General features: G+C 47.0%; 1 protein-coding gene across 1 annotated transcript in view; it reads left to right on the forward strand.

The window, feature by feature from the left end:
- LOC141056741 (putative methyltransferase DDB_G0268948) overlaps positions 1 to 27873 on the forward strand; it is a 65030-nt gene that overhangs the window by 28745 nt on the left and 8412 nt on the right. The window contains exons 5-6 of the mRNA XM_073553192.1: positions 7606 to 7743; positions 21461 to 21579. Coding sequence (XP_073409293.1) covers positions 7606 to 7743; positions 21461 to 21548 — 226 coding nt within the window. The 3' untranslated portion in view covers positions 21549 to 21579. The remainder of the gene's footprint in view (positions 1 to 7605; positions 7744 to 21460; positions 21580 to 27873) is intronic.

Below are 27873 nucleotides of genomic sequence, written 5' to 3' on the forward strand. Positions count from 1 at the left end.
AAGAATCTTGTGCTGTTTCTGTGACTAAACTGGACGAGCTGAGCAAAGTTGTTTTGTTGAAAATGGATCTGGACTCTGACTGTCGTTGTGTGATGTTGAAAGGAAAGAAGCCCTGGCAGACCAGAGAGGACTCCGACTTACAAGTGAGTGGACTAAAAGGTATACTACAGAAGGGACAATGTGTTAATGTGATGGGGAGCTAGGGTGCGACAGAGCAGCCACTGTTAGCCACGACTACAACCCTGACCTCCATTTCATATGCATAGCAGTCCAGTGGGTCATCCTATTAAAGGACTGACATTCTTCCCTTTATGACTAGATAGAGATAGCTGTCAATCACTGGCTAGTACCACTCACTGGGCACATCCAGAATTAGACTGTTCTTATTAGGCCGAGGACAGCTATACGGCCTGGGGAGCCTGGTGCCAGTCATCACTGACATACCCTCACCAGGCATCGTACTTTCAATGTAATTTGCATCCTCAGATTCCTAAAACATAACATTTAATAGTATATTTAACAAGTTCGAAGGCACAGCAAACATAAAAAATCAGAACCCTAACGAACCTGCAAAAATTACAAGCAAGCTCAATATGGGCACCAACAGTCTATACTGAAGTGGGAGCCAGGGCTGTAGTCATGGCCCGCAATCGTGGCTGTTTTCCCACACCCTGGCTCTGTTTCATACACACAATGTCCCTTTGGCAGCGTACCTCTTTGTCAGCTTTCTTGTCCATCAGGGTCCTCTCTGATCTGGTGGGGACATACCTCTTGAAGTCCCATGCAAAAACAGGCAGAGTCAAGTGTCACTTTAAAACAAACAATTTTACTCAGCTCGTCTAGTCCAAACGCAGGTACAGCACACAATTCTTTTCAAAGCATGACATTTTGGTTCCCTGTGCTGTCCCTCACTTCTTTAGGAATATTTCAGGGTCATACCATCCTCTCCGGTACCGCAGCATTCTGTCTGACCAGTCTGATTAGCTTTCGGAGTTCCCAGTCCGTTTCGCTCTAGACACTCAGGCGCCTTCCTATGTAGCTGACAGTCACCATTCTGAAACTGCCCTGTATTCCCTCACCTTCCTAGTGAACTGTTACTCTTAAGCCCTGGATGAACTATTCTTGTTTGCTTGAACATGGCATGGCCAACTGCCCTGCCTGGGGTCCCAGGCCCGACTGACTAAAGTGTGGGAAACTCACTAACTTACCCACAGCTGGCCCCTCCTAAATTAACTAGTTCCTATCTTTCTCTCTGGCGTACTACTGTGCCCCCCTTTTGTGGGCTAATTTGAATATTACACTTTCCCTACACGTTAACATATGTACATTCAGTATATAACATAGCAGAATTACAGGACATAACAATATATACATATTGGACATACATAGGAAGACATTTAACATTTAATGCCAGCTTTACCCGGGATGTGCTTAGGGAGTAAGGGCATGAACCAGTCTCTGTAACCTCTTACACTACCTATGCCAATACAATTGGCAGTGTAGTGAAAATACCCAATGGAGTGTAACAGAATTATCTATGCCAGTACCACTGACATGCAGTCAAAAATTCCAATAGTGTTCTACAGATCCATACAAATAACTAGAATGGTCTAACCAATTCCAGTTGTTGTTTGGACCTCTGGCAAAGAGTTTACAAACCCTCATGTGGAGCTGTGGACATTAAGCCACTGGGAAGTCATCCATATCATGAGTTGATGTGACGGACTCAGCTCCTGCTGAGCCCATTTTTTGAGTGGACCCTCTGGGTCATGGCACCCACCCACCGAGGACGAGCTTACCTTGTGAGAATCCACCCCCTATACAGGGAGTGTCAGGGGCAAGACCAAGGGGGTGAGCCACCACGACTGCTGGAACCAGCCGGCCGGCTCAGGGGGACACTGCAAGTGTCTGACTATAAAGACGAGCAGGAAGCAAGGCAAGACAAGACGTAGGTGCAAGGTATCTTCATTAGGATAACTCAGGATCACATACAGTGTAAAAACGTGAGAAAGCAAACACAGAAAGGTGCGTGCGTGGGCACGCCAAGGTCCATAGCATGGTACGTGCCAGGTGGCACGCCTAGGTACAGGTAACAGCACGATGGCATCGGACTCCGGACTGCTGGCAACGATCGACATCATCAAGGCATCAGGCTGCGGACATCAGCTCCGGACGTCAGGCCGCAGTCATCCAGCTCATGATCTCTGGCAGCGATCGGCAGGTTCCGGGCATCCTGCAGGCAAACCAGGTTTCAGGCAAGGAGGCACGACAGATATCCAGGTATGGTGCGTGTTAGGGAACACGCCGAGGTCCAAGGCTAGGTGCAAGGCAAGGTGCATTTGTAGGGGACACGCCAGGTTTCAAGCCAAGGTGCGTGTGTAGGGGACACGCCAGGGTTCAAGACTAGGTGCGTGTGTAGGGGACACGCCAGGGTTCAAGACTAGGTGCGTGTGTAGGGGACACGCCAGGGTTCAAGACTAGGTGCGTGTGTAGGGGACACGCCAGGGTTCACAAAACAAGACAGGGTGCGTGCGTGGAGACACGCCCAGGCACAAGGTACGAGACAGAGTGCGTGTGTAGAGACACACCAAGGCACAAGGTACGAGACAGAGTGCATGTGTAGAGACACGCCAAGGCACAAGGTACGAGACAGAGTGCGTGTGTAGAGACACGCCAAGGCACAAGGTCACAAGGCAGAGTCCTGCGCGTGTAGAGAGGCACGCCAGGATCAGGCGAGGCAGAGTCCTGCGCATGCAGAGAGGCACGCCAGGGACAGATGAGGCAGAGTCCTGCGCATGCAGAGAGGCACGCCAGGGACAGGTTCCAGGACAGGGTTAGGGCCTGTGCGTGCAAGAGGGCACGACAGGGGACATGGCAAAGCCTGCGCATACTTTTACAGAAGCACGGGGAGGTATGCCATGGGCAGGCGAGGGCCTGCGCGTGCTTTAGAGAGCACGCAGAGCACAGTGCGGAAACAGCGTGAAGTGCAAGGGAGCACAGAGGGCACGGCTGGGGCACTGGCTAGCTGATCGGGCTGCGGCACTGACAGACGGGCAAGACTCCAGTGAACCCGGCTGAGGCATGGCAGGCGACACAGCTGTCACTGACCGACGAGCACGGCTGAGGCACAAGCAGGCGGGCATGGCTAGGGCGGGCACGGCTGAGGCACAAACAGGAGGCTAGGAAGGCCAGGCATATGCAAAGGGCACACGAAGAAACAGAGCAAGGGAAGACAAGACGAGAAACAAGGCAGGGCTTAGGCAGTGTACGGAACCAGGGACGGAAGCATAGGCAGAAACACAGAATCAGGTCAGAACAAGAACAGAGCTAGCAGCGGAGCGTAGGCCGAAGCCCAGAGCCGGGCCAAGGGAGAACCTTGGGACTAGCCTAGAAAATGTGCAAGAGAGCATAATAGGAAAGAGTCTAGCAGCGGAGCGTAGGCCGAAGCCCAGAGTCGGGCCAAGGCTGAGCCTTGGGACTAGACATGGAAAAGAGCATGAAAGGAAAGAAAGGAGGGATGGTGCGTATGCCAGGGAGCACTACAGAGCACCATAGGAGAGAGCGAGGTAGATCAAGCAAAGACTGAGACCATAGGGAGGAACAAGGCAGAGCAAGGCAAGGTACAGAACAAGGCATAGCGAAAACAGGCAAGGCAGAGAATAACAGAAGGACTACAAGTCCAACCAGGACAAGGACGAACATGGCACAACGGACAAACATAAGACAAGGCACGGGACAAGAGATGGAGTACGAGCACGGAGCGTGTGCAGAGACGCACGACAGAGCAGAGTGCAAGGGCACAGAAGAGAGGGAGCGCCCCACAGACCAAGCAGCCATGCAGGGACACCACCCAATACTCAGGCCCTGAGCATAGGAAGGGGCAGCCTGATATAGGGCATAGCACCTCCTCTTCCAGGTCAGGACCAGGGGAGCCCTTCCAGGTTCAGATCCACAGGATAACAGAGCACAGTCACATGATCAGAGTTCCAGACATGACGAGACGACTGCAGATCTTGTGCTGAAACCTAGACAGGTCACATGATCAGAGTTCTAGACATGACGAGATGATTGCCGAACCAGACAGTGCAGGATCCTAGGAAAGGTCACATGATCAGCGTTTCAGACATGATGAGATGATTGCAGAACCAGACAGTGCAGGATCCAGGCAGGAACACATCAGGAATCCTAGACATGACGAGAAGATCACAGAAGGCAGAGCAGAAACGCAGGCATCCTGCAGCTCAGACAAAAGGTGAGTGTGCACACTGCTCTAGTGAACATACAGGACAGCAGAAAAGATATGCGTATGCACATCGCTCCAGGAGTTCTTGAGACAAAACAGACATGGCAGACATGACAAACATGGCGGACATGACAGTTGAAATCTTTGTGCCATTTTTAAGAGAACCGCCTCCCGACGCATTTCATCCCAATAGGACTCATCATAGGATATGGCAGCTGATAAAGGAGGGCTCCACCATGTCAGGTAGAAAGAAAGAGCCTCCCATAGGGAAGATTTCATGGTAAGATCCATTTATATAGACTTTTGCATAACACAAAACACATGGTATCAGTCACAATAGGCAGTCAGTTGGATAGAGGGGGAACTCCTCTCGCCCAAACATGAAGATATATGGATAATTGCATTATGGTTCATGTGACTGCAGAGTCAGACCTCATTGGTCGCTCTAATGGGACGCAGGCACCGTTGACTGCACGCATAGATTCAAGCATGAGGAACTTTTCAATATCCGGTGTGCCCAGGTCAGAGGACAGTGTAAGCAATTAGGAGGAAGTGCCTAACAGGAACGGGTGGATTTGGTGGTCATCTTGGGAGAGCGAGGTGAGAACTGAAAGGAGGAGGACATGTGACATCCCAGTTGAGCGCCATCCGCAAAGCTGGGTGTTCCAGGTGAACAAAGATCACATCGGGTAGCAAAAGATACCGTCCTATTCCAGTTTCACTGGCAGGGAAGAAGTTTGGAGTGACGACATCCACAGGAAGTAGCACAGCCAAAATCCCCAGGATCCAACAATCATGACTCGCCTGGAGGGCCCTCCAGCAAACCAGCTGTGCTACCAGGCACCAATTAGAGACTCGGCATCGCTTGGTCAAACAGCCATTTTTCAGGCAGGTTCATCTCTGCAACAATACAGTGACCAGACACAGGTCGGTATGCCCAAAGCTCAGGCCTACCCCAAGTATTACGGTGGGAGCATGCACGCACACACAGTTTAACTGGGTTCTACCTAATGGGTTTAGAGTTATTTTGTTAAGTTTGTAAGTTGCTGTGCTGCATCACCAATAGGCCACCCTTGGAATTCATTTGAGTATTACAGTTTTCCAGGTAAATGCTCGGTAGTCGCACTAGGTGAGTGCACAATTAGGTAAATTATACAGCACAGTGGCCCCGGCCAGTTCTGAATTAACCTTTTACATTTTGTTGGGTGGTGGAAGTGTAACCAGTCTGAGTGTTTAACAGTTAGGCTGAGTTCACACGTCGCGTTTTTTTTCGCGTTTTTGCGGCGGTTTTAAATGCGCGATTTTGCAGCGAAAAATAAGCATCCCATGCAATCCTATGGGATTGCGCAATGCTGTGCTAATGCTGCGTTTTTTTCTGCGGCGGAATCGCTTCGCGGTAAAAAGCGCAGCATGCTCATTAATTTAGCGGAATCGCGGCGATTCCACCCACATAGGAATGCATTGTTCTGCTTACTTTTTGCATGTGGCTGTGCCCACCATGCGAAAAGTAAGCAGAACATTTGCGGATGGTACCCATGGTCCGGAGGAGAGGATACTGTCCTCCGGGCTCTGGGTACCATATCCCTGTAAAAAATAGAATTAAAATAAAAAATATTGTTATTCTCACCTTCCGGCGTCCCACGCAACCTTCCTGCCTCTCTCCACGCTCCCGGTCCTAGCAATCCTTTGCGTGAATGACCGCAATAACATCCCGATCTTGCGGGAGTGCGACGTCTCGCGGTCATTTTATCTTTTACTACTGCATAGGCAGCATCAGTAGAAAAAAGTTGGTCACACTCGTCAAACACTATGTTTGACTAGTGTGACCAACCAGTCAATCAGTTCTCCAAGCGATGCTCCAGATCGCTTGGAAAATGCTAGCATTCTGCAAGCTAATTATGCTTGCAAATCGCTAGTTTTTCCGCGGGAAATTCGGGGGGAATTTGAAATGCGATTTTCCCGCAGAATGGAATTCCGGAATTCTCGCTGTAACTTCCACGAGAGTTCCGCTATGTGTGCACATAGCCTAAGGCTGTGTGCCCATGTTACGTTTTTTTAAGCGTTTTTGCATCGATTTTCGGTGCAAAAATGCTGCGAAAACGCTCAAAAAACTCATACTGAACACACCCCATGCATTCCTATGGCATTCCGCACATGCTCTGCCAATGATGCGTTTTTTCCACGACGGAATCGCATCGCGGAAAAAAACGCAGCATGCTCATTCTTTTTGCGGAATCGCTGCGATTCTTCAAAGAATGGCCGCGATTCCGCACCCATAGGAATGCATGAGATCTGCTTACTTCCTGCATGTGGCTATGCCCACCATGCGCAAAGTAAGCTGCTCATGTGTGGATGGTACCCACGGCCTAGAGGAGAGGAGACTGTCCTCCAGGCTGTGGGTACCATATCCCTGTAAAGAAAAGAATTAAAAATAAAAAATCAGGTTATATTCACCTTCCGGCGTTCTGCACAGCCTTCCCGGGCCTCAGCGATGCTCGCGTTCCCAGTAATGCCTTGGGAGTCCTTTGATGATGTCACGGTCCCGCGATACTGTAGTGGTCCCTATTCCTCACGAGACCGGTACAGTAACGCGAGATCTCATGTCATCAATGGTCTCGCAAGGCATTACTGGAAACGGGAGCATCGCTGAGGCCCGGGAAGGCTGCGCGGCACGTCGGAAGGTGAGAATATCACGATTTTTTATTTGTAATTCTTTTTTTTACAGGGATATGGTACCCACAGCCTGGTGGACAGTCTCCTCTCCTCTAGGCCGTGGGTACCATCCGCACATGAGCGGCTCACTTTGCGCATGGTGGGCATAGTATTTTTTATTTTTTTTAGTATTTTTAACATTCTATCTTTTACTATTGATGCCGCATAGGCAGCCTCAATAGTAAAAAGTTGGTCACACTTGTCAAACACTATGTTTGACGAGTGTGACCAACCTGTCAATCACATTCCAAGCGATGCTTCAAATCGCTTGGAAAGTGCTTGAATTCCGCATGTGAAAATCGCAGGAAAAACGCGATAATAACCGTGAAAAAATCGTGCAAAAATCGCCCAGAAAACATGCGGAAAAAAAAGCGCGTTTTCTGGGAAGGAGTCCTGTTTCAGGTGTCAGGTTTTAAACGCTACGTGGGCACATAGCCTAAAAGTTAATTTGAAAAGTTCCTTGTCCACAGCTTCGCTGTATCCTGGGGAGCCCACCCCGCACCATGGCTTACAACTCCACACAGTCCTTTGCTCACCAATGCAAAAATATTGTTGTTTTGTTCTAACCATTGTTAATACAGTATATGTAAAAATATTTAATTGTGTACTTTGCCAAATGAACTATATCATAATCATCTCTTCTGTTACAGTATCACCGAACTATCGCAGAAGGTTCCGATGACTGTTGCAGAATTTATTGGATTCATCGAGTCAATTTATATGTGTCAAAATTTCAAAGAAAAAGATGTGGAAAAAGCAGAACAATTTCTATTACAAACTGAAAAAAGGTGAAATATAAATAAATGCTTTTATTACATCCTCTTGGCTTCTTATAGATATATAGTGTCTTGAAAAAGTATTCATACCTTGTGTACCTTTACACATTTTACCAGGTTACACCCACAAACTTAAATGTATTTTATTAGGACTTTCTGTGATATACCAACACTAAGTAGCAAGTATTTGTGAAGTGTAAAGGAAATGATACATGGTTTTCTAAATATTTAAAAACATAAATCTGAAAATTGTGACATGCAGTTGTGTTCAACCCCCCTGAGTCAATGCTTTGTAGGACTACCTTTCATTTCAATTACTGCAACAAGTCTTTTGGAGCATGCTTGTGTCAGCTTTGCACATTTAGAAGCTGAAATTTCTGCCCATTCTTATTTGAAAAATAGCTTTAGATCAGTGCGATTGGATAGAGAGCGTCTGTGAACAACACTTCTGAAGTTATTCAGATTCTCAATGGGAGTCTGCACTTTGACTGGACCATTCAAACACATGTATGTGCTTTGACCTAAACCATTTAATTGCAGCTCTCGCAGTTAGAGTTGAGCGATACCGTCCGATACTTCAAAATATCGGATCGGAATGGATCGGCTGATCTTTAAAAAAAGTATCGGTATCGCCGATGCCGATACCGGAAGTCCCATTCAAGTCTATGAGACTTCCGGTATCGGAATTGGAAAAACCCTTTCCTGCCCTTGTACAGCCTCTCGGGGGTCTGTACGGGCCTTCCGGGGGTCTCTGCCGGCCTGCCGGGGGTCTGTGCCGGCCTGCCGGTGGGCTGTGCGGACCGCCCGGGGTCTGTACCGGCCTGCCGGGGGGCTGTGCCGGCCTGCCGGTGGTCTGTGCACCCTGTGGGGGTCTGTACCGGCCTGCCGGGGGGCTGTGCCGGCCTGCCGGGGGGCTGTGCTGATGTCCGGGGGTCTGTGCAGGCATCGTCCGATGGGACTACAAGTCCCATCGGGCGATGCCTGCTACCATGACAGTGATTGACACATTACCCAATGATGGGACAGTAGTAGTCCCATCATCCGGCTAATGTGTTAAATGTAAAAAAAAAAAAAAAAAATACTACATACATACTACATGCATGCTACATACATACTACATGCTACATACATAGTACATATATACTACATGCATGCTACATACATACTACATATATACTACATGCATGCTACATACATACTACATGCATGCTACATACATACTACATGCTACATATATACTACATGCATGCTACATACATGCTACATGCTACATACATACTACATACATACTACATGCATGCTACATACATACTACATGCTACATACATACTACATATATGCATCATACATACTACATGCTACATACATACTACATACATACTACATATATGCATCATACATACTACATGCTACATACATACTACATGCATATTACATATATACTACATGCATGCTACATACATACTGCATGCATGCTACATACATACTACATGCATGCTACATACATACTACATACATACTACATACATACTACATGATGCTACATACATACTGCATGCATGCTACATACATACTACATGCTACATACATACTACATACATACATGCTACATACATACTACACATATACTACATGCATGCTACATACATACTACATGCTACATACATACTACATACATAATACATATATACTACATGCATGCTACATACATACTACATGCTACATACATACTACATACATACTACATGCATGCTACATACATACTACATGCTACATATATACTACATACATACTACATACATACTACATGCTACATACATACTACATATATACTACATGCATGCTACATACATACTACATGCTACATACATACTACATACATACTACATATATACTACATTCCCACACAGCTTTTACCATAAAGTGAGACTAGGGACTTTTTTTTTTTAAGTGGCGGAGGAATACAGTGCGGAAGGATACCTACCTTCCGTCATTGGATTCCTGCAGCCCATAGAGAGCGGCAGCATCAGCTGATGCTGCAGTTCTCTACCCAAGATCGTCGTGGGACACACTCGTGGACTGCTTCGGATCATGGGTGAGTATTTTTGTGGTTTGTTATGTTAATATTTATTCCGTAGAAGACAATGGCTTCGGGGAACAATGTGACAAGTATTGGTAAGTATGTTACTCTATGTTATATGTACTGTATGTCTATGTATGTATTGTATGAATGTATTGTATGTAGCATGCATGTAGTATGTATGTAGTATGTATGTAGCATGTATGTAGTATGTATGTAGCATGTAGCATGCATGTAGTATGTATGTAGTATGTATGTAGTATATATGTAGTATGTATGTAGCATGTAGTATGTATGTAGCATGCATGTAGTATGTATGTAGTATATATGTGGTATGTATGTAGCATGTAGTATGTATGTAGCATGCATGTAGTATATATGTAGTATGTATGTAGCATGTAGTATGTATGTAGCATGCATGTAGTATATATGTAGTATGTATGTAGTATGTATGTAGCATGTAGTATGTATGTAGCATGCATGTAGTATATATGTAGTATGTATGTAGCATGTAGTATGTATGTAGCATGCATGTAGTATATATGTAGTATGTATGTAGTATGTATGTAGCATGTAGTATGTATGTAGCATGTAGTATGTATGTAGCATGCATGTAGTATATATGTAGTATGTATGTAGCATGTAGTATGTATGTAGCATGCATGTAGTATATATGTAGTATGTATGTAGCCTGTAGTATGTATGTAGCATGCATGTAGTATATATGTAGTATGTATGTAGCATGCATGTAGCATGTAGTATGTATGTAGCATGCATGTAGTATATATGTGGTATGTATGTAGCATGTAGTATGTATGTAGCATGCATGTAGTATATATGTAGTATGTATGTAGTATGTATGTAGCATGTAGTATGTATGTAGCATGCATGTAGTATGTATGTAGTATGTATGTAGCATGTAGTATGTATGTAGCATGCATGTAGTATATATGTAGTATGTATGTAGCATGTAGTATGTATGTAGCATGCATGTAGTATGTATGTAGTATGCATGTAGTATGTATGTAGCATGCATGTAGTATATATGTGGTATGTATGTAGCATGTAGTATGTATGTAGCATGCATGTAGTATGTATGTAGTATGTATGTAGTATTTTTTTTTTTTTTTTTAACATTTAACACATTAGCCGGATGATGGGACTACTACTGTCCCATCATTGGCTAATGTGTCAATCACTGTCATGGTAGCAGGCATCGCCCAATGGGACTTGTAGTCCCATCGGACGATGCCTGCACAGACCCCCGGACATCAGCACAGCCCCCCCGGCAGGCCGGCACAGCCCCCCGGCAGGCCGGTACAGACCCCCACAGGGTGCACAGACCACCGGCAGGCCGGCACAGCCCCCCAGCAGGCTGGTACAGACCCCGGGCAGTCCACACAGCCCCCCGGCAGGCCGGCACAGCCCCCCGGCAGGCCGGCAGAGACCCCCGGAAGGCCCAAAATGACGGCGCATCATGATGCGCACACACCGCACATCATGATGACTTCATTTTGGCTGTCAATCAACTTTGAACTTCTGATTCCGATGCCCGATATTGAAAAAATATCGGATGTCGGTATCAGAATTCCGATACAGCAAGTATCGGCCGATACCCGATACTTGCGGTATCGGAATGCTCAACTCTACTCGCAGTATGTATATGCTCGTTGTTCTGCTGGAAGGGTAACCTACATTCCACTCTTCACTTTTCCCATCAGTTCCTGGATCACTTTGCCACCTGGCTTCCATACTTTCTCTCCTGTGACATCCCCACCCTCATCATGGGTGAGTTCAACATCCCCATTGCTTTTCTCCTCTCCCCATCTGCTACTCACTTTTTATCTCCAACCTCCTCTTACGGCCTTTCGCGGCTTACTAATTCTACAACGCATTAGAACGGAAACTCCCTCGATTTGATTTTTTCCTGGCTTTGCTCAGTGGATGATTTCAAAAACAGACCTCAAAAATAATAGATGGGATTATAGAATAAATTGTAACACCAGAAGCAACAACAATCCCTAAAATATAGCTTTTAACTCAATCACTAAAAACATTAGTAGAAATGACTAAAAGAGGGAGGGGTAGAGGACAAAATAATGAAGGGTAGCAGAAATACTGTTTAAATTTTATTCAATTATATCAAAATATGGGCCACAGGCTAAATTGCCCTAGTCCGCCCTAATTCAGCCCTTCCTAGCCGCGGAGGTTGGCACCCTAGTTGTTGACGATATGGCGCCCCCGCTCAACGTCGGTGTCCCTAATAGCCCCTAAACCTCCCTACGTATATAAAAAAGGACACAAAAAAATTCCGCACACACACTTATGATACTGAAAAAGATAAAGAGACATCAATGGTCTCGTAAATAATACTAATGTGCTATGAACTTATCTCGTAGTAATTCTGATAATGTAGATACCCCACAGTATAAGCTTATCTCGTAATAAAAAGAAAGAAAAAAGGGGTAATATCAAAATGCAGCTTTAGGTAAGACTTATCTCGTAGTCATCAAAAATGCTAATAAGCTGCAATAGGCAGACCCATTTACCAAATAGCAAAATCAGTAAAAAACGGCTACAAGAAAATTCAATAAATAGCACATATGACAATTCATTTGTCCGGATCCCCGGACAAGCAGTTGGAAAATAGTAAAAAGACTGCACATTATAGGCAAAAAAGAACCTTATGTATCCTGTGTTGCACATGCGGCGACCATTATTTGAAAGCAGGGGTTAATCATTACCCTATTTCACTAAGAGACACCATCCAAGTCAGATATAATGTCTGCACATCAAAAAATGCACAATCATTGTGCTGTCTCACACAGGTCATAAATAAAAAAAAAAATATGAGGCTAGCAAATTCACCTCAATAGTAATTTCTCATGTGGTACACAAATAGTAATGCATGCAATGTATAAACCAGCAGAGCATAATTGCTCAAAAAAATTGATCTCAGTACCACAGAAGGGGTCTGCCAAATATAACGTGCAGCATTATACTTATCAGCCAATTGATGCAGATGAAAGCCCGACGCGTTTCCCCCTCTTAATACGATGAGGGTTCATCAGGGGTCAGGAAATGGGGTCTCATTACCCCTGGCCGAAAGAGAAATGCAATGTGCGACTCAGTGGATGATTTCACAAACTCCCCTCTCCCGCTCTCTGACCACAACCTTCTTCATTCTCTATCAAGAACTGCCATCCCGCTCAGGTCTCCCCTACTTTTCACACTTATAGAAACAAACAGGCCATTAATACCCAGAAACTTATGAAGAAATTGCAGTCTTCATTGGCCCCTATCTCTTTCCTCTCATGTCCTGATTCTGCACTGAAGCATTACAACAAAACACTGCAATGTGTCCTGGATGAAACTGCACCTCCTATACATAGAACAATATGGTACAGATGGCGACATCCATGGCACATGCTGCAAACACGTTTCCTGCAGCGGTGCTCCAGGTGCACCGAACATCTGTGGAGAAAATACAATCTACCCGAAGATTTCATCCATTATAAGTTTATGCTTAAAACATACAACACTGCCCTTCACTTCTCCAAACAAACCTATTTCAACACCCTCATCACCTCATTATCCAGTAACGCAAAACGTCTCTTTGACACTTTTCATTCCCTACTCAACCCAAGGGTGCAGGCCCCAACCACGGATCTCCACGCTGACGATCTGGCCAATTATTTAAAAAAAAAAATGACCATATCAGACAGGAAATTATCTCCCAATCCCCTCATACCATGCATTGTCCTTCCTCCCCCACTGCATCTAGCTCATTTTCTGACTTTGATCCAGTCACAGAAGAAGTAGTCAGGCTCCTTGCATCTTCTCGCCCGACCACTTGCACCAGTGACCCCATTCTGTCACATCTCCTCCAGTCCCTTTCCCCTGCTGTCACTGCTCACCTAACAAAAATATTCAACCTCTTTCTTTCTTCCGGTATCTTCCCTCCTCATTTAAGAATGCCATCATACATCCATTACTTAAAAAACCATCCCTCGATCAAAACTGTGCTGCTTTCTATAGACCTGTCTCTAATCTTCTCTTCATCTCTATACTCCTGGAACACCTGGTCCACTCCCGTCTTATCCGCTATCTCTCGGATAACTCTCTTCTTAACCCTCTACAATCCAGTTTCTACTGAAACTGCCCTTACTAAAGTCTCTGATAATAATCTACTAACTGCTAAATCTAATGGTTACTATTCCATGCTAATTCTCATGGATCTCTCTGCAGCATTTGACATAGTGGATCATCAGCTCTTCCTCACTATGCTCCACTCCATCAGCCTCAAGGACACCGTTCTCTCCTGGTTCTCCTCCTATCTCTCTGACCACTCCTTCACTGTATCTTTTGCTGGCTCCTCCTCCTCTCATCTTCCCTTTACTGTTGGGGTTCCTCAAGGATCGGTTCCAGGCCCCCTTCTCTTTGCTTGACCAATAGGGGCAGTATTCAATCAGTAGATTTGGTTACCATTACCATCTCTATGCTGATGACACCCAATTTTTATACACTTCTTCTCCTGATATCATGCCTGCCTTTTTAGAAAACACCAGTGGCTGTTACCGCCGTCTCTAACATCATGTCCTCGCTCTATCTGAAACTGAACCAGTCAAAAACTGAACTCCTTGTGTTTCCTCCCTCTACTAATGTACCTATGCCCAACATTGCCATTTCCATGTGTGGTTCCACCATTACTCCCCAGCAACGTGCCCACTGTCTTGGGATCATACTTGATTCCGAGCTTTCATTCACCCCCCCACTTCCGATTCACTGGCTCGCTCTTTTTATCTGCGCCTCAAAAACATTTCTAGAATTCTACCCTTTCTTACTTTTGACTCTGCAAAAACTCTTACTGTTTCTCTTAGTCATTCTCATCTGGACTATTGTAGCTCTCTAATAATCGGTCTCCCTCTTACCAAACTCTCCCCTCTCCAATCTGTACTGAATGCTGCAGCCAGGATCATATTCTGCACCAATCGTTACACCGATACCTCTACCTTGTACAAGTTATTACACTGGTTACCTATCCACTCTGGATTCCAGTACAAACTTACTACCCTCACCCACAAAGCACTCCATGGCTCAGCACCACCCTACATCTCCTCCCTCGTCTCAGTCTACCACCCTACCCATGCCCTCCGTTCTGCTGATGACCTGAGGTTAACATTCTCAATAATCAGAACCTCCCACTCCCGTCTCCCAGACTTTTCACGTGCTGCGCCAATTAACGCCAATTCCGATTAATCCCCAATCCCCACAGTTTTAAGCGTGCCCTAAAAATGGATTTGTTCAGACTGGCCTACCATCTCAACGCATTAACCTAACTATCCCTTTGTTGCCCATTCAAAAATTTTTACCACAACCAGATTCCTTGCATCATGTTTTCACATGCTTTATGCATTTAACAGCCCTCTGTGTCTGTATTGTTACATACTTAGGCTGAAAACTGGTTCATGCAGCATTACATGAACACCCGATTCTTACGCTTTGGCTGGTCCGAACAATGAAAGCAATTGTTACCATCCACCTTTCGTGTCTCCCCTTGTGGTTGTTGTTTAATCTGTAGCTGTAGTTTTGAGTTAATGAGATTCTCGTGCTTCTGTGGGTGGGGCTTTATGTGGTGCTCTGCTTACATAGTCACCTGTATTGGCTTGTGACAGGTGACTGATCCTTCAAGTGACCTGCCCCCTAGTTTACGTGCTGCATATACTATTGTGGGTTTAGAAAAAAATGTAGCTTTATCAAAATGGCACAGGTGGCAGCACCTTTACTGTAGCATGATTCATGCCTATTTGCATTTCTGCTTTATGCTTATACATGCCTACGTGCCTATACTATTGTGGGGTAAAAAAAATTAATGAATAATCGTCATCAAATTGGCGCCTGTGCCTGCGCAGTAGCATCTATATGTAGGAAAACAATTCCAGAACTTCTTTTGCATCTCTGAAACCGACTAGGCCTCACAGTGTCATGATGTCATGGGGTGAGGCACAATGATGCATTGTGTAAGGCTTAGCCATTGAAAAGGCCTCAAGTGATGTCATGATCTGTATTGGCCTGCAATGACATGAAGCCTAGTCAGTAGCAAAGGTAGACTGTGAAAATCAAAGTGCTGTGAAGAGACGTCTGGACCACAACTGTCAGGTCTCTGTTTGGAACTGTGAATTTAAATTTACTGTGAAATTTGAGGCAAATTTGATTTGTCATGGTTCAATTCACTCATCTCTATAGATCATCTTTTGGCTGCTATGACCTGCTTCAAACATGATCAATGACCAGGCTTCAGCTTCTGTCAGTGTTGAGAAATCTTACCTCATTCCAAATGGATAATGACCTTCAGTTCACCAATATTCTTGGGTTTGCATGCTACACTCCTTTTCAAATTCCACCAAAGATTTTCTTTCGTGTTCAAGTCAGGCAAGTCCAGAATCTTCCAGGATTTCTTCTGAATCGAACCCTTGGTGGACTTGAAAAACATTACAATATTCTCAATCATACCACAAAGTCCAGTGATGCCTACGCTTCAGCTCATTCACAGAAGGAGTAATCTTTTTTCCCAGAATTCCTGATACTATTTTGAATCCATCTTGCCCTCCACCCATTTTAAATTTCCAATGCCACATCACAAACCATCACAAGCCATGCTTTACAAGTAGGGCGTTATTTCCAGCATAATCATCATTCTTCCACCTCCAAATACACAGCTGATCTACTGGTCGGAAATGTGTTTTGTTTGGTCACTCCAACAAACAGAATCTCAAAATATCTGTGTCTTATTTGTATGATTTTAGGCATATTGGGGTCAGTAGACAGGGACGCTGTGAAGTTTGTGCAAACTGAAACCTCAGTTTCTGCCCCCAATAAATTTTTCCGCAGGTCATTTGTCATCACTTAAGGTTTTTGACCTCTTGTCTCCTCATTAATCTTGAGGTAGGTAGCAGATGATAGCTTTCAATTTGTATCACATACAGGTAGTACAAATCCATTAAACAATGAAAGCAGAACACCCATTCACTATAGTAATATTTATTAATATATGTACTGTAACTATCCAACTGTGCACAGTAATGCCAAAATGTGGCAGCAAAACTAAGTAATTATCCCATTAAAACAGACAGCAGAAGGAAACAAGAATAATGATAGCCCAAAGTAGTGGACTAAAGAAGTGGACAGCCCCCCCCCTGCCCAGCGCATGCTGCTTATGATGAGGGCAATCTGGCTCCGAGCAACAAGCCAGATTGCCCTCATTATCACCGCCCTAGTTAAGATTTGGTTCTGCTGGTTCCAGCACAGTCAGACTTGCAATTAGGTGACATCTAGTGTCCGCTGTCAGTGAATAGAACACTGCAGACATGGCTGACACTCTAGTTGGCACATGACTGCAAGTGTGCAGAGCGTCTCCTCGTGGTTACGTGATAACTGCTGGAATCGGCTGAGCCCAACCATGTATATATTAACGTATATTACATTATATGTCTGGAATCTTGTAGTATACCACAAACAAAAGTATGGAATAGTGTAGTAGACTGCACTATTCCATACAACAGTATCCTGTAAAATATGTACTACAGGGAGAGCCCCAATACAGCTCTCCCGATATAAAATATGTGCCCCCACATGGCCTCCTATATACATATATATGAGCACCCACATAGTTTCCAGATGTGCAGCATGAGCTCTCACGGAACCCCCTATATACAGCAGGAGCCTTCACAGTTCTCCCTAAATACAGCAGGTGTTCTCACAAAGCCCCCTATATACAGCAGGAGCCCTCACAGAGCCCTCTATATACAACAGGAGCCCTCACAGAACCCTCTATATACAACAGGAGCCCTCACAGAACCCCTATATACAACAGGAGCCCTCACAGAGCCCCCTATATACAGTAGGAGCACTCAGAGCCCCGTGTATACAGCAGGAGCCCTCACAGGGTCTCTTATATACAGCAGGAGCTCTCACAGAGCCCCCCATGTACAGCAGGAGCCCTCACAGAGTATCTTATATACAGCAGGAGCCCTCAGAAAGTCCCCTATATACCGCATGACTTCCCACATAACCTCCTATATACAGTGTGAGCCCTCACATAGCCCCCCATGTACAGCAGGAGCCCTCACAGAGTATCTTATATACAGCATGACTTCCCACATAGCCCCATAAATACAGTGTGAGCCCTCACAGAGCTCCCTATATACAGCAGGAGCCCTCACAGAGCCCCTTATATACAGCAGGAACCCTCACAGAGCCCCCTATATACAGCAGGAGCCCTCACAGAGCCCCCTATACACAGCAGGAGCCCTCACAGAGCCCCCTATAAACAGCAGGAGCCCTCACAGAGCCCCCTATATACAGCAGGAGCCCCCACAGAGCCCTATATATACAGCAGGAGCCCTCAGAGAGCCCCCCATGTACAGCAGGAGCATTCACAGAGTATCTTATATACAGCATGACTTCCCACATAGCCTCCTATATACAGCATGACTTCTCACAAAGCCTCCTATATACAGTGTGAGCCCTCACAGAGTATCTTATATACAGCAGGAGCCCTCACAAAGTCCCCTATATGCAGCATGACTTCCCACATAGCCTCCTATATACAGTGTGAGCCCTCACATAGCCCCCCATGTACAGCAGGAGCCCTCACAGAGTATCTTATATACAGCATGACTTCCCACATAGCCCCATAAAAACAGTGTGAGCCCTCACAGAGCCCCCTATATACAGCAGGAGCCCTCACAGAGCCCCCGTATATACAGCAGGAGCTCTCACAGAGCCCCCACATATACAGCAGGAGCCCTCACAGAGTATCTTATATACAGCAGGAGCCCTCACAGAGCCCCCGTATATACAGCAGAAGCCCTCACAGAGCCCCCTATATACAGCAGGAGCCCTCACAGAGTATCTTATATACAGCAGGAGCCCTCACAGACTCTCCTATATACAGCATGACTTCCCACCTAGCCCCCTATATGCAGTGTGAGCTCTCACAGAGCCCCCCAAATACATCAGGAGCAATCAGAGTCTCCTATATAGAGCAGGAGCCCTCACAGAGCCCCCTATATACAGCAGGAGCCCTCACAGAGCCCCCTATATACAGCAGAATCCCTCACTGAGCCCCTATATACAGCAGGAGCCCTCACGAAGTCCCCTATTTACAGTAGGAGCCCTCACAAAGTCCCCTATATACAGCAGGAGTCCTCAAAGAGTCCCCTACGAAAAGCAGAAGCCCTCACAGAGCCCCCTACGTACAGCAGGAGCCCTCACAGAGCCCCATACGTACAGCAGGAACCCTCACAGAGCCCCCTATACACAGCATTAGCCCTCACAGAGCCCCCCTATATACAGCAGGAGCCCTCACAGAGTATCTTATATACAGCAGGATCCCTCACAGAGTCTCCTATATACAGCATGGCTTCCCACATAGCCCCCTATATGCAGTGTGAGCCCTCACAGAGCCCCCTATATACAGCAGAAGCACTCAGAGTCTCCTATATAGAGCAGGAGCCATCACAGAGCCCCCTATATACAGCAGGAGCCCTCACAGAGCCCCCTATATACAGCAGGAGCCCTCACAAAGTCCCCTATATACAGCAGTAGTCCTCACAGAGTCTTCTATATACAGCAGGAGCCCTCACAAATTCCCCTATATACAGCAGGAGCCCTCACAGAGCCTCAATTTATACAGCATGATTTCCCACATAGCCCCTTATATAAAGTAAGAGCCATGACATAGCCCACTATGTACACTATGAACCATTATATATCCTCTATGTACAGGAACAAATCACACACATACACTTAAAAAAATAAAATAAAAACATACTCACTTCGCTCCCATTCCCCGGCGCCCTGCTCCGGTCTTTGCTGTGTGCACTGACTCTCCACACAGCAGAAGTGATGTAATGACATCATTGCATCTGCTGTCTCCATCACACACATTCTGTGACTGGTGGAAGGAGCCGGTGGTTCTGTCCTCCATTATATTCACCACTATTTGCATCCTGAAGATGCAGATGACGGTGACATCTGGATCCAGGTCGGCCGTATAGTGCGACCCGGGAACCAGTGTTTTCGGGGGTTTGGCTATCACAGATCGCCAGGTCCTATTTCCACATTTTGCCCAGGTCTGTTATATATGAGCCATATACTAATCTGTGTACTGGGTGTTATGTACTATACTATGTGCATATATACTGTGTTATATGCACTGACTGAGCTCTGACCAGGCTGCAGGACCTCACATTATAATGTATATCTGATATATAAGGCAGGACATCCTGGAGAGGGGTTCAGGATCAGACAGTGCAGTCTCTATCTGAGGATCACTGTGAGATATTGCTGCAGATTGAGTTTACATACAGATCCGGTGATACTAGAGCCGATGACCCCACTGACAGAGTGACCTGATCTGTATGTAAGTGTAAGAAGGTGCAATAAATCTCTCAGTGTCTCAGATAGAGCCTCTGCAGAAAGCAGATAAGAAAGCAGGAATCAGGTGAAGCCTTGTTACATGCCTCCATGCCTCCTGGCTCTGCTTGTTACAGCTCTCCTCTCTGGCAGAGTGAAAGAGGCGTGCAGGTGACATCAGATCAGCAGACACACAGCCTGCAGTGTCTGCAATACGGGGATACCGGCCAGCACTTGTAAACATCTAATACAGTGACACCGATCTACTGAAGCAGCAGAAAGCCGAGCCACTGGCAGTATGCCCCTGCCTGGAAGGGCTCCCCTCCACGTCAGGGCCCCCGCGCAGCTGCACCGATTGAACCGGCGGCAGGTCCGCCCCTGATTCAAACACACCATAGACACTCAGCACCTAAACATGCTGAGATATCACCTTATCCAAGCACATTCACTCATCACTAGTGCTGAACTATTTAAATTGCTCTTATTTGATTGGTTTATTGGAAACAGTAGAAAGATAGTTCATTTTGCCAGTATATCTAATTTGCAAGGGGGGTGGACTAATTTTTATTGCAATTGCATGATATATGAATGTGTGTTTTCCTATAGCCTTGTGGGTTTCCTTGAAAATTACTAGCAAAAATAAACTCGATAGCTCTACAGAAAAAGAAACATGTCAAATCAGACAAATATTCTATATAAAGACATACAATAATTCTCAGGTGCTAGAAATATTGAATACATGATGTGACCTATAAAGATATGTACAGTGGCATGGAAAAGTTTGGGCACCCCTGGTAAAAATTACTGTTATTGTGATCAGTTAAGCAAGTTGAAGATGAAATGATCTCTAAAAGGCCTAAAGTTAAGATGACACATCTCCTTTGTATTTCTGGCAAAATTTTTTATACATATCTGGGGTACTCATCTGGTATTATAGAGACATGTCCCTTACACCTGTGAAAGATCACCAATACTACAGTGAACAACATACGAGCGTTGGCGCTAAGTTAATAAAATATGTAAAACTTGGGATTTTGGAAGGAGGGGAATTTTGCCATTTGTGCTGGGTACCACTGAACCATCTCCACCTTGCTGGAAAATCATCCAATTAAATATCATGTTCTAAATAATTTATAAAGAAATATAATGTAAGACTTGCAGTATGTCGCAATTTATTTTATAGAAGGCATTTGCTACATTTCTATTGCTAAATAACATGTATTGTTACAGACTACGGGAGGTACTTGGAGAAGAGGCTGATACTGGCTGCATGAACATGTATACGAAATACTACTGTGTCCTTGCTTGCAAGCACTAATGTGGAGACCGGAGGAATCTGACTAATCAAAGTAGAGTTTTCTTTTTCTCTTATTATCTTAAACAGACCAAACACGATTATTATTACAAATCAATGTTATTAAAAAGAGAAGATCACCTAAAGAAAGGGTTCACTCATATAATGACATAGTAGCACAAGTGTGTGCAATCTTTGGACTCCAGAATTCAAAGACTACAGGTAGAATTTTTAAGCCCTTCCCATCACAGTAAGTTTTAGCAGGATTTCACACCCAAACTATTTATATTTGGATGCAGTTCTTTGAAAGACTTCAGCAATTACCTTACATGGCCATTCTACTATTTATGAGAAATTGGCGTTTGAATTGATATATAAATGTGGCAGTAGATCTGAAGCCTGTCACTCCAGCTCTATTCTTCACCCAGCGTTACCGTCTCATGTTGACTGATGGCTCTTTTACCTGAAGTCACAAAGCATAGTGGCTATCAGTCAAGCAGTAAGAGGCTGCACATGGCAGAGAACAGAGCAGGAGTACTAAAAACTTCAGATCTACCATAGCTCCTCAGCCTCATTTGCATATCAATTTACACTCTCATTTGTTAGTAATGGAGTAACAGAATGGCCATGTAAAGGCATTGTTGGACTTGTCTTTGAAAATACTGTATATGCATATAAATAGTTTGGTGGGGGGAGGGTAAAATCCTAGCAACAGATTCCCAATAAAATCTGACTTACGGTAAGTCAAATTTGGAATTCTTCCATTTATCCTTGTTAGCACATTTGAGTTTTTTTCTTCATGACACATTGTACTTTGGAGCACTGGTAAATTAAGACTGACGCATTTTTGTAAAAAAACAAAAAAACCTTTGAACTCCTGGGCCTCGAGTCATCAAAAAGATTACACTTTGATTTCTTGTGTAAATTGAATTCAAAAGTCACAACATTTTTGTGTAATGTGGTAGTGCACACAAATGTTGTGTTCTGTTCATTCTCACACCAGTTTTGCTCAAATCTACCAAAATTGGCAAACTTGGGACAAGAGAGGGATGTAATGGTGATGTGACACCACAGCTTATTGTTAGGGTGCCTGAGGGTGAACCCACTGGACCACGGCAACGAACCTCCCCTGGGCGAGTGGACCAGGTGGACCACCCCCTATACAGGGAGTGTTAGGGACAGGCCCAGGGAAGACTATTACCGCGGCAGCTGGTACCTGGACAGCCGAAGACACAGGGTAGAATGGCCAGGTGACCGGATACTGGACCGGGGTAGCACGGCGGGAACACTGGAGACTGGACCCGGGTAGGATGGTAGGAGCACAGCAGACTGGACCTGAGTAGGATGGTAGGAACAAAGCAGACTGGACCAGGGTAGGATGGCAGGAACGCTGGAGACTGGACCAAGGCAGGACGGTAGGAACACAGGACACTGGACCTGGGTAGGACGGAACACTGCAAACACAGGAGATAGAAGGTAACAGCGCCGGGAGAAGTTAGCCAGGCGCCAAACAGAGGAGTCAGGAGAGGATGCCAGCAAGCGTGGGGCCAGAGTCACGAGGAGTAGTACCAATGACGATCAGGCAACGTCACTAGGGAGCGACGGCCTGATTTAGGAGAGTGGGGAGGGCTTCCGGGTCAGGGACCTCCTACCAGCAAGAGAGGCGACGGTTCAGAGGGGCAGTGCGCACGCCCATCGGGAGCCACGAGGATCGCGTGCCCGGGAGGCCGCAAGCGGCGCCAGAGGAGCAGAAGCACCGACGGGAATGCGCCGGGGAGCGGTGGCCCGGTGAGAAGGATGGGACACGGGCGGCGGTGAGGTGACAGTACCCCCCCCCTACGCGCCCCCCTCCCAAGGTTGGAAAGAAATCTTGCCAAAATCCGGGGAGCCTGAATGTTCTCCCGGGGTTCTCAAGATCTCTCTTCAGGGCCGAAACCCTTCCAATCGACCAAGAAAACGTTTTTTCCCCTAAGCCTCTTCATGGCGAGAATGTCTTTAACCTCAAAGACATCATCGGCGGAAACAGGCTGTGGAGTGCGGGTGGTAGAGGCATGGAACTGGTTGAGGACCACAGGTTTCAGAAGAGAAACATGAAACAAATTGGGGATGCGAAGCGAGGCAGGGAGCTTTAACTTGTAAGAGACATCGTTGATGCGGGACAGGACCTCGAAGGGTCCAATAAACCGAGGACCCAATTTGTGTGAAGGGAGCCTAAGGCAGATGAACCTAGAGGATAACCACACTCTATCGCCAGGATGGTAGAGAGGTGGATCCAAGCGCCTCTTGTCTGCATGTTTCTTCATCTTAACCTGAGCTTGTTCGAGGGCGGTTTTGGTCTCCTGCCAGATCCTGGAGAACTCCCCAGACAGAAGATCAGCGGCCGGCACACCCGAGACAGGAGGAACCGGTAGCGGTACGCCTGGATGTAGACCATAGACAATAAAGAAGGGAGATTTGGCTGAAGATTCGTTAGCATGGTTGTTGTATGCAAATTCGGCCCAAGGGAGCAAGTTCGACCAGTCGTTCTGGTGAGCGTTGGAAAAGTGACGGAGGAAATTGACCAAAATTTGGTTGGTACGCTCTGCTTGACCGTTAGTTTGAGGGTGATATGCAGAGGAGAAATCCAGTGAGACGTCCATAAACTTGCAGATCGCTCTCCAAAATCGGGAGGTGAACTGGACTCCTCTATCAGAGACAATACGTTGAGGAAGCCCGTGGAGACGAAAAATATGGTGGACAAAAATCTTCGCCAATTCGGGAGCCGAGGGTAATCCAGACAGAGGAACGAAATGAGCCATCTTGGAGAACCTGTCTCTAAGATGACCGTATATCCAGAGGAACGAGGCAGGTCAGTGATGAAATCCATGGCAATGTGCTGCCAGGGAGCCGAAGGGACTGGTAGCGGGTGCAGAAGACCAGAAGGTAATTGCCTGGGGACCTTGGTTTTGGCACAGGATGGACACGAGGCTAAAAAGTTACGAACATCCTGGAGAAGAGTAGGCCACCAATAGTAGCGCGAGACCAGAAGAAGAGTCTTTTTCAACCCCACATGGCCTGCAATCTTAGAAGAGTGACCGCAATGCAAGACTCGTCTCCTGTTGGTTACTGGAACGAAGGTCTTACCCAGTGGCAGGTTAGACAGAGTGAGAGGAGCCACCGTGATGATCTTGGAGGGATCCAGGATGTGCGCAGGGGCCTCCTCAGTGTCGACGGCAAGAAAGGATCTGGACAATGCATCAGCCTTAAGGTTCTTCCTACCCGGGCAGAAGTGCAGTTCAAAATCGAAATGGGCGAAAAACAAGGACCATCTTGCCTGTCGTGGGTTAAGTCTCTGTGCCGATCGGATGTAAGCCAGATTTTTATGGTCCGTGTAGACTTTAAAAGGATGCATTGCACCCTCCAAAAGGTAACGCCATTCCTGCAATGCCATCTTAATGGCCAGAAGCTCCCTGTCACCGATAGAGTAGTTCCGTTCGGGAGCAGAAAACGTTTTCGAGAAGAAGCCACAGGTGACTAGAAGCCCGGAGGGGGATCTCTGAGAGAGGATGGCTCCGACGCCGATGGCAGAGGCGTCCACCTCCAAAATGAAAGGTTTGTTAGTCTCTGGGCGGTGAAGGACTGGATCAGAAGCAAAGGCTCGCTTTAGGGCTAAGAAGGACTCCTCGGCCTCGGCCGACCAGACGTGAGGGTTGGCCCCCTTACGAATCAGAGAGGAGATGGGAGCGGTCAAGGAAGAAAAATGGGGGATGAATTGCCGGTAGTAGTTGGCAAAACCCAGGAATCGTTGGATTGCCTTGACTCCATGCGGTTGTGGCCAGTTGAGTACGGCTGACACCTTCTGTGGATCCATGCTCAGGCCGGAATCTGAAACAATGTACCCCAGGAACGGAAGAGAGGTCTGTTCAAAGGAGCATTTCTCCAGTTTTGCATAAAGATGATTCTCCCGTAGGCGAGAGAGAACCAGACGAACACTCCTATGGGCCGCCAGATCCGAGGAAAAGACAAGAATATCGTCCAGATATACCACCACACAAGAGTAAAGGAGGTCTCGGAAAATGTCATTCACGAATTCTTGGAACACTGCGGGAGCGTTACAGAGGCCGAAGGGCATGACCAAATATTCATAGTGACCGTCCCTGGTGTTGAACGCAGTCTTTCATTCGTCACCAGGGCGAATGCGGATAAGATTGTAGGCCCCACACAGGTCTAGTTTGGTGAAAATTCGTGCCCCCCGCAACCGATCAAACAGCTCAGGAATGAGAGGAAGCGGGTACTTGTTCTTGATAGTGATGTTATTCAGGCCCCTGTAGTCGATGCACGGACGAAGAGTCCCATCCTTTTTCTTCACAAAAAAGAAGCCCACACCTGCGGGTGAAGTAGACTTCCGAATAAAGCCTTTATCCAGGGCCTCCTGGACGTACTCGGACATGGCTTGAGTCTCCAGAGGGTTCAACGGATAAATTCGGCCCCGGGGTGGAGAAGAGCCCGGAACGAGGTTGATGGAGCAGTCATAGGAACGATGGGGGTGGCAGGCATTCGGCACCCTTCTTGTTGAAGATGTCAGCGAAGGACCAATAGGCAGAAGGCAAGCCCACGGGGACCACTGGAGTTCTAGGAGACTTGATGGGCAGAACTGGAAGAGGCACGAAGAGTGGCACGACTGACCCCACCGAAGGATGTCTCCGGATCACCAATCAAGAACGGGTTCATGGGTCCTTAACCATGGGAGGCCTAAGAGTAACGTGTGAGAGAGCGAGGGCAATACCAGGAAGGTAATCTTCTCCCGATGTAGAGCTCCGACTTGTAACTCCACTTCTTCGGTGACCAATGTTACGGCCTCCCGCAGGGGAGCACCGTCGACAGAAGCTAACTGCTGAGGAGACGCCAAGGATCTGACAGGTATCCGCAACTTTTCGACCGCCTCGAGCTGGATGAAGTTCCCGGCAGCTCCCGAATCAATGTAAGCCAGAGCGGACATGCGGGAGGTACCCAGATGGAGTAAGACAGATAGAGTCAAGGGTGGAGAGGTATCTCTAACACCTAGGAGGGCCTCTCTTACCTGTCCTAGGCGGAGCCGTTTCCCGGCCTCACGGGACATGAGCGCAGAAGATGGGAAGAGCTGCCGCAGTAGAGACAGAGACCTTTGTCGAACCTCTCCTGGCGACGTTGCTCTGCTGGTTTGAGACGATCTACCTGCATGGGTTCCGAAGCCAAGGCAGCGGAGGTAGAGGCCAACCGCGGAACGGAAGGACTGCGGGTAGTTAGGGAAACGCGGGGGAATCTTCTCTCCCTGGCAGGCTCGCGGGAGCGCTCCTGGAAGCGCAAGTCAATGCGCGTTGCCAAGGAAATGAGATCCTCCAGGGTCGTGGGAGTGTCGCGACCCGCTAGCTCATCCTTAATGCGAGGGGATAGGCCGCACCAGAATGCTCCCACCAACGCCTCATTGTTCCAGCCGAGCTCCGAGGACAGGGTGCGAAACTGGATAGCATATTGCCCTACAGAAAGAGTACCCTGGCGAAGATTGAAAAGGGACTCCGTAGTTGAGGCCAAGCGTCCAGGTTCTTCAAAGACCCTGCGAAAGGTCTCGAGGAACGTGGAGAGCTGGGAGACCACCGGGTCATCCCGCTCCCAGAGAGGGTTCACCCAGACCAAAGCCTCACCCTCCAAGTGGGATACGAGAAAGGCCACCTTGGCACGGTCCGTAGGATATTGGTGAGGCAGCAATTTGAAGTGCAATTGGCACTGATTGAGGAACCCCCTGCATAATCGGGGGTCACCACCATACCGCGGAGGCTTAGCTAACCGGGGGGGGCTGGATGTGGAGACGGGGCCGGAGCAGGGACAGCCGCAGCAGACTGGAGCGCAATGAGTCGGTTATCCACCGAAGCCATATAGTTTAAAATATGACCCTGGGTATCGCGTTGCTGGGCGAGCTCCTGCTGGAGACTGGCCAGCTGCGACGCACTTCAGGAATCTGAGGGCTGTAGGGCTGATAACCGGGACTCCATGGATTTTAGGAAGGTCATGATCCGGGCCTGATTGTCTTGGAGGGTCGCCAGCTCCTTCTGGGTGGCTGCTGAGGTACCAGCGGGATTCATGGCCTGATCGTACTGTTAGGGTGCCCGAGGGTGAACCCACTGGACCACGGCAACGAACCTCCCCTGGGCGAGTGGACCAGGTGGACCACCCCCTATACAGGGAGTGTTAGGGACAGGCCCAGGGAAGACTATTACCGCGGCAGCTGGTACCTGGACAGCCGAAGACACAGGGTAGAACGGCCAGGTGACCGGATACTGGACCGGGGTAGCACGGCGGGAACACTGGAGACTGGACCCGGGTAGGACGGTAG

This window comes from Dendrobates tinctorius, unplaced genomic scaffold (genome assembly GCF_039654945.1).
Source record: "Dendrobates tinctorius isolate UK_male_01 unplaced genomic scaffold, ASM3965494v1 ptg000199l, whole genome shotgun sequence".
NCBI classification, from domain to species: domain Eukaryota; kingdom Metazoa; phylum Chordata; class Amphibia; order Anura; family Dendrobatidae; genus Dendrobates; species Dendrobates tinctorius.